We start from the raw sequence: 14,403 nt of genomic DNA, 5'->3' as shown, positions 1-14,403 counted from the left end.
ATTCCCTGCAAGCTGCTCAGCATCCTTAGAGAAAACTATTAGTGTTCTCGCTTTTCAGAACTCTGTGTGGTTAAGTAACAACTTGGATCAAAAAGGGAGGAGTCAAGGAGACAAATAGTAAGATATCGAAGGAATTACTGAGGATTATAATAGATTTAGTGTTAAAAAAAGGGTACAGTTACTACTGAGGATTATAATAGATTTAGTGTTAAAAGAGGGTACAGTTACATGATGATATAAAGGATGACTATCAATAGTTTGTGGGAGAATAGGAATTAAAATACAAGTTTATTTTGGTGCTAAAACTTTTGCATTGTTCATAGTTTGCATTTTCTGTGAACTTATTGAAGACCCCATGGATTAGCTCTTCAGAAAGTTTTGTCTCTTGGAGCCAGCAGGTGGTATAGTGGTTAAGGCCTTGAATTCCCACGTTTGACCAAGGTTTTAGTCCTGGACCTGGCCACTTGAAATTCATGCCGGGCATATGAGCCCAGAATCCTGAGAGGAGAATGGAAAAGGGATTGTAGTATGGCCATTCCCCCTGGGGGGTGACTTCTCTCTGTCTCTTTCTGTCTCTCCAGTGAACGCACACACCTTATAGCAAAAATCTCTCTCTCAAAGAAAAGAAAGTTTGTCTCTTTGGTGTCTCTGCTCTTTGGTCCATTGGCTTCTCTTTCATGTTTCATTTTGTGTTTGTTTTCTGACAGGAATGGGTGACTGCCACTGACATCAGAGTCACTCTCAATCGCCTGAACACTTTTGGGGATGAAGTATTCAACGACCCCAAAGTTCTCAAGTCCTACTATTATGCGATCTCTGATTTTGCTGTGGGTGGCAGGTAAGAAACCTTTAAAACAGCCTTGAGAGGGACCGGAGCTTTGATGTAGAAGCAAACAGAGCAGATGGTTTACAACTCCACCTGAGAGTACCCTTGTTAGGCTTTTTCTTCACCAGCAGCAGAGCAGCAGTCTTTGGGGCGTGATCATGCCTACTTGGAAAGATGGGCAGCAATGTAGGATATTATTCCTATCAAATTACTCAGGAAACTGGGACCTGCAAATGGCATAATGGTTGCATTGCTGGAGGCCCACATAGCTGACCGCGGTTTGAGTCCTGGACCTGGTGACTTAAAACTCAAGCTGGGCACATGTGCGTGCTGCTCAAGATCCCAAGAGGATGATGGAGAAGAAGGAATGGTGGTGTGGCTATTCCCCCTGGGGGGAGTTATTTCTTGCTTTCTATCTCTCTGTCTCTCCGGTGAGCGTACATACCCTATAGCAAAAGTCTCTCCCCACCAAAAAATAATTATTATGGAAACTAAGCCATTAGGCTTTCCAAAGCCTTGTCAAATGAACACAATCAATGTTCTTACTGACCATTAAGTGCAAATTTTCAGGGTAGGCACTGAGAAAACCCCAGGAAGGGTAAGATTAACCTTTTTCTACTGAAGAGATCCTGCCTCTCTGGATCATACAGATGAATGGCAGGCTGTATATGAATTTGTGGAAACTTAAATACTACCATAGTCACATTTTAAATAAAAAGAAGCAGCAGTAAAATGTCATATATGAAGAATAACAGAGGGTCAGCAAGTGGCGTGGTGGTTAAGGTGCTAGACACTCCCACGTGGCCGACCACGGTTTGAGTCCCGGACCTGGTAGCTTGCTTTCTCACTTTTCCTCTCTCTCTCTCTCTCTCTGTGTGTGTGTGTGTGTGTGTGTGTGTCTGGTCAAATTAAAATAAATAAATGAATAAGTAATATTAAATAATTCTTAAAAAAAGAAGAAGACTACAGAACTGCCAGGCTAGAGAAACAGGTGGGGTCTTAGCTGGGTCTTAAAGAACAGGTGGGATTGGATAAAGAGGGAGGACATCTGGACTGGGTTTAGGAGGCTGTATGCTTCATGAGCAATGCTTAGAGATGGCAGAGTATAAACCTACTTGACAGGAAACTCTCATGAATTTGTAGAATTGTAAACCAGAGAGTTTGGTGGACTGAAACCTGAAATGGCAGGCTATAAACCTTAGACTTACCTCCCTTGAGACTATGAGGTCTCAAAAGCAGAAAAACTATTTTTGCATGTAGTGTTTTTTGTATGGGGTTGACACTCAGTGAAAGCTGATAGGAACTATAACCTATAAGAAATCAGGGGGACCAGCAGTTAGCGTAATGGCTATGTCGCTGGACTCCCACGTAGTCGACCGCGGTTCTCATCCCGGACCCGGTGGCTTAAACTCACGCCGGGCGGTGTGCGTGCATGCCCAAGATCCCGGGAGCAGAATGGAGGAGAAGGGATTGTGGCATGGCCATCCCCCCTGGGGGGTGATTTCTCACTTTCTGTCTCTCTGTCTCTGTCTGGCGAGTGCACGCGCCCTGTAGCAAAAAAAAAAAAAGAAAAAAGAAAAAAGAAAAGAAATCAGGCATCTGTTTTGGAGTAGGGCTGTGGTATCAAAATAGTGAGTTAGGAAGACTAACATGCAAGCAAAGTGAAAAGAGAGTACAGTTGAGAGAATTTATATTCCCATTCTGATGCTTTGTAGGCTAGGCGTTGGGCAGCAAATACTTGATATTAGACTGGTAACAACAAAATGAAAGGAACATATAGATGCATTATATTATGAAGAAAGAATTACCAAGACATTAGTCAAAGGCGATTTCAAGGTTAAGTGATTAGGCAAATGGTGGTACCGTTAACAAAATAAAGAAAAAGGATGAGCTCATTTGAGGCAGACAATGAGTCCAGTTATAGACACGTAAAATTTTACGTTATAGAGGATACCCTATTTATGTAACAGTCAAGGATAGGAGCTCAGGAGAAAGATGAGAACTGGAGATCTAAGTTTAGGACTCATCCTGGCAGTCTCTAGGTAATTCCAGTGTTCAAGTGTGTCCTAAAAGGTAGCTAAAGGTGTGGAGCTGATTGCTGTCTTTAAGGAAGCAAGTGAAGGGAATGCCACTTCTCCACAGTGTAGTTTAGGATTCACAGTGGGCCCCGTAGGTGGTTTAGTGGTTAAAAGGCTGGATTCCCACATGACCAGCTACAGTTTGAAACTGATGCCAGGCACGTGTCCAAAATCCAGGAGAAAAAGAGATTGCAGCATGACCATTTTCCCCCAGGGGCTGATTTCTCACTTTCCCCCTCATAGTCTCTCTCTGTCTCTTCAGTGAGTACATGTGCCCTGTGGCAAAAACCTTAAAAAAAAAAAAAAAGGAAAGAAAAGAATTCACAGGAATTGCCACAAATCCTTAGTTTACAATGTACCTGTATGTGGCAGATTCTTGCCCCAAACAGCTGGTGGAGTATCAGTTTGATGACCTGGCATCTTCATGGTGGTGAGGGGTCTTGAAGGTCTCGCCACTTTAAGATCAGAATACTTTGAAGTCATTATGGAAGACAGTTGCTGATATTTATGGACTTCCTTTGTGCCTATGCAATCCTGAACACATAAATGAAGCAATTCCTTGATCTTCCCAATAATCCTACAAAATAGGCATTATCACCATCCCTGTTTTACAGGTGAGGCACAGAGGCACAGTTATGTAGGTAAATGACAGGGAAGGATCTCAAACCCGGTCTTAACCATGGCATTCTGCAGCCTCTCTACACACATGTGTGACTTCAGGAATTGTCATCACAGGTCTCTTCTTCTGCCATTGCAGAAATTGTCAGGGACTTCATAGTTGTGTCTGGCTGATGCCCCATCATCCCCTATTAAATAAAACCAGCTACATTTTTTTTTCCTTGAGAAAAAATTTTTTTGCTATAGGATTTATTTGCAGAGAGATAGAAAATGAGAACTCTCCCCTTGGGCCAATGGCCACGCCACAGTCCCTCCTTCTCCATTCTCCTCTCAGGATCTTGGGCACGCATGCATACATGCCCAGCATCAGTTTCATGCCTCTGGGTTCGGGACTCAAACCATGGTTGGCCATGTGGGAGCCCAATGATGTAACCATTATTCCATCTGCTGGTCCCAAGCCAGCTACCTTTTTAAAAAATTTTTCATTTTTTTTCTGTTAAATTTTTCTTCATCCTTAAACATTTCAGCAATCGTTACTTGTTCAGTTTCTCAGTTTAAATGTTTGAATGAAAAAACTCAAGATCTCAGATTGTTAGTTTCCTGGGTATGTACCCTTTCTGCATGGTCTTTGGGACCTAGCTGGAGTATTCTTCAGCGTGTCTCTTCTCTCCCCAGGTGTAAATGTAACGGACATGCGAGCGAGTGTGTGAAGAATGAGTTTGGCAAGCTGGTGTGCAACTGCAAACACAACACGTATGGCGTAGACTGTGAGAAGTGTCTTCCTTTCTTCAACGACCGGCCGTGGAGGAGGGCAACTGCTGAAAGTGCCAACGAATGCCAGCGTGAGTGCCCGGGCATCAGTCTGCTCAGTTGTCCTGGGGACTTCCAGACGCGAAAGGAGGGGGGGGTGCTTTCTTTGATTCCTCAGCAGGAAAACGCTCCATGTGCCATGTCCATAGTTTGAGAGAATAGAGTGGTAAACACCAGGCATGTCCGAGGGAAGTCCTCGGCGCAGGCACTCAGCTATAAAGCTGTACTGGGCTGCTGATACTTCCTTCACAAACACACGTACCGCAGGGGAAGCAGCATCAGCAAGGGCTGGACTTCTGCTTGGCTTCAGATACCAGCCGAGCGGAGGCCACTCTTTTTCTTTCTCTTCTTTGCTGCTCTTTCTTCTTCCTACCAGTGCTTATTTACTCAAGCAGCTAAGGTCACTGATGAACCTGTGTCAGGTGCAATGAGTTCTAGACCAAGACTGCCATTCCAAAGGTTATTTCTGGGGCTGGCGGGTGGCGTGGTGGGTAAAGCGCTGGATTCCTGCATTGTTGACCATAGTTTGAGTCCTGGTCCAGGTGGCTTGCTTTTTCACTTACCCTTTCTGTCTCTCTGTGGTCAAATTAAATAATAATAATAATAGCAGATGGAATTAAATAAATGAATAATTGTTTTTAAAAATATTATTTCTTAAATTTTTTTTTTTAATTTTAGTAAAGAGAACAATGAGGAAAATTTTCCCAGTCCCTCCCACAGAGAGCTTTGGGAGGATGAGTAATCTTAGTATTCCTAGAAGAATATAAAAAGAGAAAGGTAATATATTGTTTATCCCTCCATAACGTCATGGTTTATTCTGAACAGACTGAGAATGAAATCTCAGAGAAAGGAGCCATGTAATTATAACAAACTTGTAAGGCAGTTGTAATTTACTTATGTCCTTACAAATAGTTGTTATCACTCTCAGAAAAAAGGAAACAAGCAAAGGACACACTAACCTTGTAGAAATTATTGGCAGAAACCTTGAGGAGGAACCAGTATCTTGACTCATGCCTACTTCCACTGAGATGCCTAAAGCAGATTTTTTTTAATTCCTTTTTTCCCCCTCAACAAATCCCAGATTTGTAAATAAAATTTACAGCCTTCACTAGCACTCCTAAACGCTGGTTCAGGTTTAGTTCCACTGTCGACCCGCAACATCCATTGGAAGCTACAGGATAAAGGCTTGTAAAAAGAAAAATGAAATCCTCCAAAGAGGAGATATTCCCCATGAAAAGACACACGTTTCTGTGAAGTGTTCTGCTTACTGATGTCCTGTTTTGAGGTTACCCAGGAAATGACGAGAAACACAAAAACATGACCAGGTCATCACTAGCAAACCCGCTGGGTACGACTGTAGCTCAAGGGCTTCTGTACAGAACTAAGTCAGCTTGCTTTCCTCAGCCTCTTCAGCATTGCAAGGCCCCCCGGAGTGGAGTTTCTGGCTGCTGTGACAGCGTAGCAGTGTCAGGATGTTTTTTCTTCCTAAGTTCCCATGAATGTTTTGAAGTCCCCTTGTATAGTCACTTAACGGATGACTCAGGTGGAATTGTGGCTCCCTAGTCGGTAGGTTGGTAGATGCATCTGGAGAACCCGGATTGCCTGTTAATTCTGCTTCCATCTACACAGGCACTAATTTTAACCCCACGTGTCTCAGGCTACTCCTCAGTCCAGATATCTAATTTAATCTTAATTTGTAAATTAGTGTCTTAACATTGACTCGTCAGAAAATTACGACGTATTTTTCTATGCAAAAATGCATCATGACTTTTCTGACAACCCAGTATAGTTGAGTTCTCTGTGACCTCAAAAGTTAAGGTACATTGAAGTCTGCATGGAAGTTGGCACTTCATTCTTCGAGCTGATACTGGAAGGAAGGGTATAAATTCAGGAAAATTGTAATTTGACTTGGCTTTCACTTGTATTTGAATAATTACCTGGAGACAGATTCTTTTCTGAGTACAGGAATTCTTTGTATTTTATGATAGTGCTATATTTTTTATAGGAATATACATCTCTTTGTAAGTGATAATCTGTCTACATAAACCCTCTATTAATATGCTTTGTTTGGGGGGCAGCAGGTGGTGTGGTTAAGGGCGCTGAATTCCCACATGGCCAACTGTGGTTCAAGTTGCAGACCTGGCAGCCTGCTTTCTCTCTTTCTTTCTCTCTCTCTCGTTCTGTTCCTCTCTGGCCACATTAAAATAAACAAATAAATAAAGTTAAATAAAATAATTATTTTTTAAAATATTCTTTTTTTTTTTTTTTTGGTTCACAATGAACAACACATCTGGTGGTCATTCTTATTCTGCCACCACTTATTTGTCACAGAGAGGTGAGAAATTATGGTTTTGTTTTCTTTGAGTCTTTTACAATGCTGTTCTTAAACGTACATTGATCTGAGGACCAGCAATTGGCGTAATGGCTATGTTGTTGGACTCCCATCTAGTCAACTGCAGTTCGAGTCCTGGGCCTGATGGCTTAAACTCACACCAGGCACGTGTGTGTGTGTGCCCAAGATCCTGAGAAAAGAATGGAGGAGAAGGGATTGTGGTGTGGCCATCCCTCCGCGGGGGAGGGTGGGGGGGCTGATTTCTCACTTTCTGTCTCTCTATCTCTGTCTTTCCGGTGAGCACATGCGCCCTGTAGCAAAAACCTCTAGAAAAAAAAATTGAAAAGTATGTGGATCTGATGTAACATGCATATTTGGGCCGACAGCCTGTGACTGCAATGGCCGATCGCAGGAGTGCTTCTTTGACCCCGAACTCTACCGCTCCACTGGTCATGGTGGCCACTGCACCAACTGCCGGGATAACACGGATGGCGCCAACTGCGAGAGGTGCCGGGAGAACTTCTTCCGCCTCGGGAACAATGAAGCCTGCTCTCCGTGCCACTGTAGTCCTGTCGGTAAGTGCCAGGAAGGATCCGCGTCAGCCAAGGGACTGAGCGACAGAATAAGAGTTCTCCATATTCCAAGAAAATAGAGCTTTGTTTCTTAGGCATTCACAGTGCCGATTATGGAGATGGGGAGGAGAGTACTTCTGAAAGTTCATAGAGAAATGGAATGAGAGGCCAAGTTTATTTTGGTGCAAAAAAAATGGAAATCCATGCATAGTTTTTTTTTTTTTTTCATAGTATGCATTTTCTGTGAACCTGTATGTGTTCTGTGAACCTATCAAAGACCCATCAAACTTGATGATAACATGTAAATAATTCAGGATCTGCCTCACACCCCTCCCCCATTGTCTTTAACCACGTTGAACTTTCAGATGATTTTCTGGTGTGTATGAAAGTGTGGGGGTGGCCTGAGTCATGGTTCTGTAAATAATTAGCAACAGGATCCTAGAGACCGTTTGAACTTTGACTGTAAAAGGCTGACTGCTTTGTGCGTTCTTCCTTGTTAAGGACTTTGTTTAGTCTAATCTCTTTGGAGGGCTGAACTGTTTGCAGCATGGTGCTGGCTGTGCAGAGATGCACAGAACTCTGGTCCTTTATACTCCTCCAAGTGTGACCAAGCGTGTTGCTCATGCCTGAATATACTTAAGTTCTAGACCAGAGCGTTGAGTTTGTGTTCTTCCAGAGAGACATGATCCGTCCTATGTGCCGCGGATCACTGGCTGCAGAGTGAATGGAAAGTGTTTTTCAATATCGAGCAAATTCATCTTAGGGCGTGTCTGGAAAGTTAAAATGTCATGGCTTAGAAGGGTGTGATTTTAAGAGAGTTCTGATTTAGAATTTCATCTGTATTTCTCTGATTCTCTCTAGCTAGAGATTGCATATGGGTTCTCAGGCTCTGTGCTTGCTTAGCAGCTGTCCGTCTCTGATGCAGTCATTTATTCTGTATCTGGCCAGATGTGTGGCTGACACCGTACTCTCTGACTCACAGGCTCTCTCAGCACCCAGTGTGACAGTTATGGCAGGTGCAGCTGTAAGCCAGGAGTGATGGGTGACAAGTGTGACCGTTGCCAGCCTGGATTCCACTCTCTCACCGAGGCAGGATGCAGGTACGGTGCTTTCAAAGCCGGAAGAAGGGGTGGACCCATATATAGTTTATTCATAATAATAGATCCCATGGCTTATTGGTGGCAGCATGAACATTCTCCCCACAGTAATTGTTACCAAGATTTGGAACTAGCTGTATGTTGAGCCACTGGGGGTTTGTACAGAAGTAAGCAGAGTTTGAAATATCTAACTGTGATGTACATCCTTGCCTGAAAGCAAACCTAAATATAAAAATGACTTCGGGGGGAACCAGCAGTTAGCATAATGGCTATGTCGCTGGACTCCCATGTAGTTGACCTCAATTTGTGTCCTGGACCCGGTGGCTTAAAACTCACACCGGGTGCCTGTGCGTGTGTGCCCAAGATCCTGAGAGGAGAGTGGAGGAGAAAGGATTGTGGTGTGGCCATCCCCCCTGGGGAGTGATTTCTCGCTTTCTGTCTCTCTGTCTCTCTCTGTCGGTCTGGCGAGCACACGCACCTTATAGCAAAAATCTCTAAAAAAAAAAAAAAGACTTCAGGGTTCATTTTGTTTTTTTCTTTATTCCTTTAAAAATTAAGTATTGGGGCTGGTAGGTGGTGTGGTGGTTAGGCACTGTACTCCCCCCTGGCCGACTGTGGTTCGAGTCCTGAACCCAGTGGCTTGAAACTCATACCGGGCGCGTGTGTGTGCGTGCTCAAGATCCCAGGAAGAGGGACCAGCAGGAGGCATGGTGGTTAAGGTGTGGACTCCCACATAGAAGACTGAGGTTCAAATCCTGGACCTGATGGCTTGCTTTCTCATTTTCCCTCTTTCTCTCTCTCTCTTTCTATTTGGTCAAATTAAAATAAATGAATAAATGAATAAATTAAAAAAAAAAGATTGCAGGAAGAAACAAGAGGAGAAGGGATTGTGACATGGCCATCTCCGCTGGGGGGGATGGTGTCTTGCTTTCTTTCTTTCTATTTCTCTCTGTCTCTCCAGCAAATGCATACACCTATAGCAAAAGAAAAAGGAAAAAAAAAAGGTATTGAGACCAGCAGATGGCATGCTGGTTAGGGTGCTGCTGGACTCTCACATGGCTGACCACAGTTCAAGTCCTTGACCTGGAAGTTTGCTTTCTCACTTTTCCTTTCTCTGGACAAATTAAAATAATAATAATGATAAATATAATTAAATAAATAATTCCTTTAAAAATAATCTATTAGCATGTAAAACACAAGGTTGACTTTAAGAGTGGGATTTCTTGCTTCCCTCCCCTCCTCTTATTGTTTTGTTTTGTTTTCCACTGAACAGGCCATGCTCATGTAACCCTGCTGGCAGCACTGATGAATGTAACATTGAGACGGGAAGATGTGTTTGCAAAGACAACGTCGAAGGCTTCAATTGTGAGAGGTGGCGTGTTCTTTCTCTAGCTATATTGCATTGTCTCTGTTATCATTTATTTCAAGTGAAAAAAAAAAAAAACTGATTGCGTCTTAATGTTTTCCAGATGCAAACCTGGATTTTTCAATCTGGAGCCATCTAATCCAAGGGGTTGCACACCCTGCTTCTGCTTTGGGCATTCATCCGTCTGTACAAACGCTGACGGCTACAGTGTCTTTTCTATATCCTCCAACTTTCACATTGGTAATTTAGACCTCGCCCCCAGGCTCCCTAGAACTAGGAAACTACATTTGCAATTTAATACTCATTTTTAAATCAGTCACTGCTTGAGAGTTTTTGAAAGATCAGTACTTCATGTCATTTAATGTGCACGAATTTTCTTGGCCATTTACTTTAGTGAAAACATACCTGTAGTTTTAGAATTTACTGGCGTACAAATGTTATGTAAATAATACTAAAGCAAAACACAGCTTGAGGGTCAGGACATAGGACTGTCACAGGACCCATGTATTCAAAACCATTTATTGATGACTTTCTGTGTAGGTACGATCTTACACGTTTTTGTGGTGTACATGGGACCTGGCTTCAGGATGCTTACAATGTAACAGTGCTCATGTGTTTATTCCGTGTGCAGATGAGGATGGCTGGCGTGTGGAACAGAGGGATGGCTCCGAAGCATCTCTCGAGTGGTCCTCTGAGAGGCAAGACATCGCTGTGATCTCAGATAGCTACTTTCCTAGGTACTTCGTTGCTCCTGGTAAGTAGAGCCAGAAAGCAATCTGACTCGCGTGTGCTTCTGTTAATATTTAAGTCTCATTCTCACATTCTTGCCTACCGTTGTGTCTGCATTCCAGCCAAGTTCTTGGGCAAGCAGGTGTTAAGCTACGGTCAGAACCTTTCCTTCTCCTTTCGTGTGGACAGGCGAGACACTCGCCTCTCTGCTGAAGACCTTGTGCTAGAGGGAGCCGGCCTAAGAGTGTCTGTCCCCTTGATCGCTCAGGGCAACTCCTACCCAAGTGAGACTGCTGTGAAGTACGTCTTTAGGTAAGATCAGAATTGCCCAGCATTGGGGACCAGCAGTTGACGTAATGGCTATGTTGCTGGACTCTCATGTAGTCAACTGCGGTTTGAGTCCTGAACCTGGTAGCTTAAACTCATGCTGGGCACATGTGCGTGCCTGCCCAAGATCCTGAGAGGAGAATGGAGGAGAAGGGATTGTGGTGTGGCCATCTGGCATTGGGGGGTGATTTCTCACTTTCTGTCTCTCTATCTCTCTCTGTCTTTCTGGTGAGCGCACGTGCCCTATAGCAAAAACAAACAAACAAACAAACAAAAACAAACAAACAACAACAACAAAAAAACACCTCTCAAAAAAAAGAAAGAAAGAATTGCCCAGCATTGTGAAGTATCTAAACTTAACTGGCCTCTCGGTGTATGTTAAAGAGAAACACCTAGATAATCAAAGTGACTTTGCACATTGGACCCTTCCCTACCCTTACCATTCCCAATTGTGATGTTGAACCAGTAGTGGCATTCTGATTTGATTGGATTGTCAAAGAGTTGTATTGTTCGTGGTGTAATCAAATAAGAAATGCCCTCCCATCACACAGAATTATTCTGACAGAGCTAATGTGACCCTTTCTTTCACTTCAGGCTCCATGAAGCAACAGATTACCCTTGGAGGCCTGCTCTTAGCCCCTTTGAATTTCAGAAGCTCCTAAACAACTTGACATCCATCAAGATCCGTGGGACATATAGTGAGAGAAGTAAGTTAAGATATAATTTAGGAGACTCTTTTAAGAAGATGAGTATGTCTTCGTTTATTATCCTACCTAAGGCTGGGTGATTCAATAAGAATAAAGATTTATTTGGCTCTTGATTCTGGGGGCTGGAAAGTCCAGATGTGTGGTGCTACATCACAGCATGGCCATTGGAAGCAGAGAGGAAGGCAGGTACATGCCGAGAGAGTGACCTGTGGGCACCCGCATTTTATGACAACCTGCTCTTGCAGGAATAGAAACATTCCTGTGACACCCTCCTGTGAGGTGGCATTCATTTACACATGAGGGTGGTGGTCTTGTGATCCAAACACAGCCTACTAGGCCCTCCCTCCTAAAGGTCCTAGCACCTCTCAATACCATTATGCTGGGACCAAGCTTCCTGCACGTGAAACTTTGGGGGGCAGACCATATCAAACCATAGCAAGAAGTTACAAGGATCCATGATAATGCAAACATTTCTCTATTTCGACACTCTGACTTTGATACTAAAAAGGTGCTGTAAACTGTCACTTTCTGTACAAGTTTACATAAAAATAATAGCAGGGTCAGCAGGTGGCATGGTGGTTAAGGGTGCTGGACACCCACGTGGCTGACTGTGGTTTGAGTCCCTGATCTGGTGGCTTGCTTTCTCACTTTCCATCTCTCGCTCACTCTCTCACATACACTTTCTACTGAAATTTGAATAAATAAATAAAGTTAAATAAAAAATAATTCTTGAAAAAAATTTATAAATAGCATTGTTTTATGATTAATAAATCTGTTGAGGTCCCATTGTTTATAAGTAGATATTCTAAAAAGTCTAATAATAATTCTACTGGCTCAAGTTGCCAGTAGAATTTTTTTTTATTTACTGTTATGTAATTATCAAGTCCTTTGACCCATTGGCTAAACTATAAAAAACTGTAAATTATTTAATGAACAGTTGTTATAATTTTAAATGAAAAAAGCTTTTACAGATATTTTTAAAATAAACATTATTTTTCCTTATTATTTTTTTTAATGAGGCCCTTTTTCTCTAGGAAAGTAAAGCCGTGTGGGGGAGGCAAAGTCAGAATAGCATTAGGAGGGGCACCAGCGGTTTGGATGTGCTGATTTTTTTAGATGCGATATATAAATATTCAAATGCAAATATAAGCTGGCAGAAATCTAGATCTGGGACTTAGATTAAAACCTAGAGAACTAGATTTACAAGATTGTCAATGGACATGTAATTTTTTTTTTAGAGAGATTTTTGCTTTAGGGACACGTGCACTCACTGGAGAGGCAAAGAGACAGAAAATGAGAAATCACTCCCCAGTGGGGATGGCCATGCCATTGTCCTTTCTCCTCCGTTCTCCTCTTGGGATTTTGGGCACGCACGCAAACATGTCTGGCATGAGTTTCCAGCCTCCAGGTCCAGGACTCGAACCACAGTCAGCCATGTGAGAATCTACAGACATAACTATCACTCCATCGACGGGTCCCAGTAATAATTTTTAAACTTGGAAATATGTAAAATAGAGAAAGAGAAAGAAGGTGGAATCCTGGAAACACTGTTAAGGTTCATGTCCAGAGGCTTAAGAGAGAAAGAAAAATTGAGGAGAAACAACAAATAAGTTTAGAAAGAGAACACTGTTGGATGTTAATTTAGATGATTAAGGAATCACCAGTGAGTTGCTATATATATCTTTATCTATATATATCTACATGTATATGTCTATATCTACAGATACATATGAAACTAAATATGGAAAATTATTGATGATAACATGTATCATTAAGCCTCTGTGCAGTATATTCTGGATGGGAAATTGCATTTTGTGCACTGTGACCCAGTATATTCTGGATGGGAAATTGCATTTTGTTCACTGGAACTTTGCTCAGTGAATGAATGTGAAATTAATTAATTAATTAAAAATAAAGATTAAAAAAAAGACAGGTTGAAATTGGGGCTAGCAGGTGGCATGGTAGTTAAGGTGCTGGACTCCTACATGTTAATCACAGTTCAAGTCCTGGACCTGGCATCTTGTAAATCATGCTGGGCACATGTGTGTACATGCTCAAAATCTTGGGAGGAGAATGGAAGAAAAGGGATTGTGGTGTGGCTATCCACCCGCAGGAGGGGGGTGATTTCTCACTGTTCCTCTTACTGTTATCCTCTCTCTCTCTTTCCTCCCCCACCAAGTGCATGTGCCCTGTGGCAAAAAAAAAAAATAAATAAATAAAAATAAAAATAAAAATAAAAGCTGTTGAAATTGCAGTTAGGTTGCAGTGCTTTGAAAAGTGACTGAGGGTCAAGGAATAAAATTAAAAATATTCTTCCAAGTTTGTGCCAACCAAATGACGGTGCAGCAGTAAAGTGCATTTCTCTGTGAGGCGGTCTCATAGGAAGGTTCCCAGTTGAGTTCTGGAGACCTCCCTGAATACACTGGGCACACACTTGCCCATGATCCAGGGCTGACTGAGGACTGGGGGTGGATTGTGGTATCAAGATCCTGTTAGGGTTCTGTCTGTCTGTCTATCCCTCTTGCTCGTGGAAGAAACAGATAAGCTTTTAAAAAAAGAATTATTATTTCACTGTAAAGAAAGTTGACAAAAATAGACTACAATTTGGGAGTAAGAATAAGATTTCAATCTTATTGAAAGGGCATTTCTAGGATGTGGAGACTTAAGGTTGTTCCAAGTTGGAAGCACATTAATCAATGGAGACTTATGGTCTTACTGGGCAAAAAGTGTAACCAATTAGAAGGCGAGTTCAAGGCAGTACTAGAAGAGATGTCCTTCAGCCTTAGATGGTCGATTTTCCAAGTGAATTATTTAAACAGCAAATGGCATTTCCTGACATGGCTGAAAATATGCCATCAGCACTAGACTGCAAAAGGCTGGCGTGGAATAGAGATTAAGGGGAGATGTGACAGCGTTATCAAGGCTGACCTAACCTGTAGAA

General features: G+C 42.4%; 1 protein-coding gene across 1 annotated transcript in view; it reads left to right on the top strand.

Moving 5' to 3' along the window:
- Nucleotides 1-14,403, top strand: part of LAMC1 (laminin subunit gamma 1) — a gene marked incomplete at its 5' end in the record, with an annotated part of 175,653 nt that overhangs the window by 120,615 nt on the left and 40,635 nt on the right. Inside the window, 9 exon segments of the mRNA XM_014586067.1 lie at nucleotides 708-838; nucleotides 4,198-4,364; nucleotides 7,051-7,239; nucleotides 8,219-8,336; nucleotides 9,607-9,705; nucleotides 9,803-9,939; nucleotides 10,331-10,453; nucleotides 10,551-10,740; nucleotides 11,350-11,462. Of these exon segments, the coding sequence (XP_014441553.1) occupies nucleotides 708-838; nucleotides 4,198-4,364; nucleotides 7,051-7,239; nucleotides 8,219-8,336; nucleotides 9,607-9,705; nucleotides 9,803-9,939; nucleotides 10,331-10,453; nucleotides 10,551-10,740; nucleotides 11,350-11,462 (1,267 nt within the window).

Source organism: Tupaia chinensis, unplaced genomic scaffold (genome assembly GCF_000334495.1).
Source record: "Tupaia chinensis unplaced genomic scaffold, TupChi_1.0 Scaffold000112_1, whole genome shotgun sequence".
NCBI lineage: Eukaryota > Metazoa > Chordata > Mammalia > Scandentia > Tupaiidae > Tupaia > Tupaia belangeri.
Note: the sequence above shows the minus strand (reverse complement) of the source record. Positions and strands in the feature narration are given on the sequence as shown.